Source organism: Pygoscelis adeliae, unplaced genomic scaffold (assembly GCF_000699105.1).
Source record: "Pygoscelis adeliae isolate BGI_AS28 unplaced genomic scaffold, ASM69910v1 Scaffold425, whole genome shotgun sequence".
NCBI lineage: Eukaryota > Metazoa > Chordata > Aves > Sphenisciformes > Spheniscidae > Pygoscelis > Pygoscelis adeliae.
Window position 1 is genome coordinate 498,175 of NW_008824775.1, and position 4,512 is coordinate 502,686.

At 40.2% G+C, this 4,512-nt stretch overlaps 1 protein-coding gene across 1 annotated transcript in view; it reads left to right on the forward strand.

The window, feature by feature from the left end:
• The window catches only part of AFF3 (AF4/FMR2 family, member 3), a 350,596-nt gene that overhangs the window by 316,213 nt on the left and 29,871 nt on the right, over positions 1-4,512 (forward strand). The window contains exon 15 of the mRNA XM_009323844.1: positions 1,191-1,315. Within this exon, the coding sequence (XP_009322119.1) occupies positions 1,191-1,315 (125 nt within the window). The remainder of the gene's footprint in view (positions 1-1,190; positions 1,316-4,512) is intronic.

Here is a 4,512-nt window from a genome sequence, read left to right on the forward strand (position 1 = left end):
CTCAGCCTGGAATAAGACCCTCAATGGGACAGTTGCCATGCAAACTCACAATATGTGATCCCCCTTCCCAAAAGACTTTAAGAATAAGACTAATAAGAATGGATTATCAATCAGGCGTAACTGCAAAATTAGAAAGAGGTCCTTATTGCTTCCACCTCTGTCATGATCTCAAGATGGGCAACGTAGAGACAGAGAAGGATGGTTAAGCACACTGAGGTGTGAGAACAGCTTCACTCCTGTGGAGTATAAGCTACAGTGTTAACCCCATAGCAGCAGCTATAGTGGCAGTGGATAACATAAAAAATGTTGTTACCATGCAGCAAGGTAATAAATACAGCAGAATCAACAGTTCACAAGTAAAACTCAGCCAGCACTGGCAACTAGAGAAGTGTTAGAAGTGGAAAAGGATGTAGACTTACTAGGAGGTTGGGAAAGCAGAGCCTTTGGGAGACAATGGTATAGAACCTAAGGGTCACAAGATGAAATTAAATAGTGGCAGCAACACTAGCTATGTTCATATTAATAGGTCAGATAGGGCCAGGGTCCAGCCCCAAGCGGTGGCACACAGTCATCCATCCTCTTTGTTTAATTGTTAGCATGCTAGCTAACGTGGTTTTAGCCTGGGCCAACTTCTGTTCTTCCAAATGCTGTCTGACTCCCACTCGGTACTGCACAGATTAAGGTCCCTTCCCAAAAAGCAGTCCAAATGTGGCATGCCCTGGTGTGAAGGAGTGAGATGAGTGCATGGGTCTGAGCTGTGCCATGCCGGCTGGCCTCAGGGCCAGTTGCTGATCTGTTGTATTTACTAGTAAGGCCATAGTCACCGCTGCCAAGAAAAGACAGGGAGAGACAAAAGAGGTATGAGGTTGAGGACTAGGCAAGAGAAAAGCGCACAGGAGATGGGCAAAGAGGGCAGTATAAAGAAAAGATATCCTGAGGTGCAAGTGGGGAAGTGGTTGAAACAAGTCAAGTTTTATATTCTACTCCTTTGTTTACACACTGCCTCTTTAGATTTTAGTTTTTTAAGACATGGACGAATCATCTCTGATCCACATTAGGTATATGCTCAAAGAAAGTGTCATCATTAATACCAAAATTGCCAGAAAATAACAGCCTCTGACTTGTTGAAATACTTTTGGATCTGTAGTAAATCCAAAACCTACAAGATCGTTATTTTTCTCTTCATTCAGTGTGAGAATGAGGAAGAGTGCAGAGACATCAAGAAGACTCATTTAGAGAGAGAGGGTTCTTCACGATTAACTGCCTCTGCCCATAGCATCACAACAGCAAATCACTGCAATGTGAATGAAAATAGGTAAGCATTTTCCTTCTTATTTACCACTGAGTCATACAACTAGTTGCAGTTTAATGCCGTGTGTTATTTTTTCCTTTAATAGGATTTATTTTTTAATTATCACATTTTATGTTGAAAAATTGCCCACTGCATTCTCCTTTCTTCTGGTTTAATGAACATGTTAGCAGCTCCTGACACATTTATATACTCGCATTTTTGTCCTATTGCACAAAGAAGTTGTGAATTCAAATGCGAGGCTTATGGAATGAGTAATTATAGCTAGGGCAGTGTGATCATCGGAGATATATTCCCAAACACCGTGTTGTAGGTACCAATGCACATAGATGACCATCTTACAACCTTTTCTTTCCTTATAGTGTTACAAGTTTCAAACTTAAAGTTTGGCTGTATCTGGGTTTAAATACAATTATCTATAAACTCTGTGGAAAAGACTGAGAAGAATATTCATAACAATGCCTGCAATACTCAGTTTCAGAATATATTTGAGATCCAGGTTTTTTTAGATTACAAGCAATCTATTCTGTGTAATTAGTGGGTATTTTAAGACAAGGAACTCAGACTTTAAAAACAATCAGATTTTCAAAGGATGCAGGGCATGAAACAAATTATGAATATTTAGCATTTGCTGGCATGGTTTATGCACACAGACCCCTATCAATGTCAGATTCATCATACTGAGTTTCTCTGGAGGCTTCCAGCAGTCAAACTTAGACATGCATCTTTTCAGAGTTCAGCTGCGTGCTGCTTAGTACACGCTGGTCATCAGTATTTCAAAAAAAAAATCATTTTCTGGTAGTATCAGGGTATCTCTTGGGGTGGAACTGCTAAAATTAGAGAATAGTTGTATTTATTGCAGTAGGCTTTTCTGTTGTACACATCACTGATGAGTTTGAGCAATTCTTGTCATCAATACTGGAAAAAATCATGGAGAAAACTAATATATATAGTGCTTATTCAAAAATATGCATTCGATTTCTTTGTCCTGACATGTCACATATGTTTCATAAAGTGAAAACAATACACAGAACAGTTTGTTTTATTGTAGGTGATTGCATGCAGGCATGCCATTCCTGTTACCGCAGTGTCATATGTTTTACATCGCATTCATTTTCAGAGAATAGCATGGCTGTCATAGCTTACTATGTCACAGGGTTAATTCAGTGCTTCCTGGAAGCGGGACAATAATTTGTGCTTTGCTTGACATTATATTCAATACTCCTGGTAGCAACTGTACATTAAAGAAACAAAGAAGAAGGTCTTAAACGTATATTTGCCTTCTAATTCTTCCCTGGTCTGCCCTGCTTCCAAGATGTTTCTGTGGTTTATGCTACTGTACGGCATGATATCAAATGCTAATATTCCCACAGCTGAGGATGGGCTACTGAGGCTGTAGCTAAACCAGCAGTGCAGATATCAGGACCTCCTGTCCCTCTTGCAACCATCAACTGCTCATGCCGGCACATCCCCCCTCCAGTTATGCCACCATAGCTGTCTGTGAGGCTCTTCTGTAAATTCACTCAAGAAACTTGTCTGAAACCAGAACTCTTTCTTCTTTTTTTTTTTTTGGCCAGGTTATTATTATTCAGCTCCCAGCAGAGCCACACAGACAGTTTTGACAGCACAGCTGAGGGCTGGTAGCAAAGAGAGGAGCAAAAACACCTTCAGACATGAGCATTTTCTACTGTGGAATTACAGTCTGAGGTGCAGACTGAGCAAGGCCCTGTTTGACAAGGAAGGCTGCAGCGTCAAAAAACATCAAAACCCCAAATATCTTGCATCTACGTCGGGTGCCACAACCTGCCCACTCCCAGCAGACCAGAGCTCGCTGCAGGTTGTTACGCCCAGCTTCTCAGTATAGGATGATTGTGCTGCTGCAGTTTGCCTGCTCACAATACACTTAGGTGGGCCCTACGCAATCTGCCAAAGGCCATGTAGAAGGTCTGCAGCATAACTACAAATTGCAGCTGCTCCTTGCAAGCTCTGGGCCAAGCTTTTGAGGCTTGGGTACGCTTCCAAAGAGCTATGGTTTCTCTTGGATGCATTAGGCCTGCACTTTGACAGTGATGTATGGCTAGTCAAGGCGTGGGTTTATGTTTGAAAGAGGAAAAGAAATGACAGCATCGGCCTGCACATTCCAAATAGTGCTAAAGATCTTATTTTTCTTAGGGGGAGAAGAAGGGCACAGTTGTGCATCTTACACACCCTGATTCTTGCTTTCGTAAACAGGATTGATCATTAAAGCAAAAGAGTTCACATTGTGTTTTAAAGGTACTACACTGTGGGAAACAGGAAAGGTTCTGAATTATGATTCATGGCTTCTTTCACAGCTAGTTTTTAAAGACTTGCCAGATAAATGGACAAATGTATGATAAGAGCACATTTAATTAGCTCTGTTCTCTGAAATGATGTGCAGAAATAAAGTATAGTTTGTACCATATTCTTTTTTGCGATTCCATTAAGTGTATACTGTCTGATACAGTAACTATAAAGAAGTGAGAAATGTCCATAAAAAGTAATAGGCTGAATAAAGAGGAATGTGACAGGGAAAGGTATTGTGTTAAAATAGTCTGCCTGACCTTAATCACAGTTTTAGTCTTAATGCAAACTGTCTCCTTAAAAAAACTTTTATTTTGTGTGTGTTGCTTTAAGATTTTCAGCTAAATATTTTCTTCAAATTAGTGCATCTGAAGTTTATTTCTGGGCATATTTTTACGGTCTGTCTGACTTCTCCTCATCCAAAGCTTCTCCCAAATAAATGAAAGCGGAAAATACTGTCTGTGTTGCAGCGTTCTTCTTTAGAAGACGGAGCAGCTCACATTTCTGTGCGTCTACTGTTTGCATATGTTTCCTTTTGTCTGTGGTACCAGCCTATCTTTCTTTGTCTTCAAAATCTGTATTAGATTAGTATAAACAGTGCTACCAAAGGCTGGGCATTGAGCACAAAGACAAGCCAGTCATCTTTAAACACATTTCCTGTTTTAGTTCACATATGGTTTTATTGCCATGGCTTATAAATTGTCACCTGTAATGGTGAAATAGGGCTCCATAACCTGAACTTACACTTCAGAGCCTAATCTTTGTCTCCAGCTATCCCTTAAGAAATGGTGAGCAAGTGGCCATTTATCTCTGTATTTTTTTTTCAAGTACTCTGATACAGACTTTATATTAACTCCAGAATTACAATTTGCCTTGAAGGG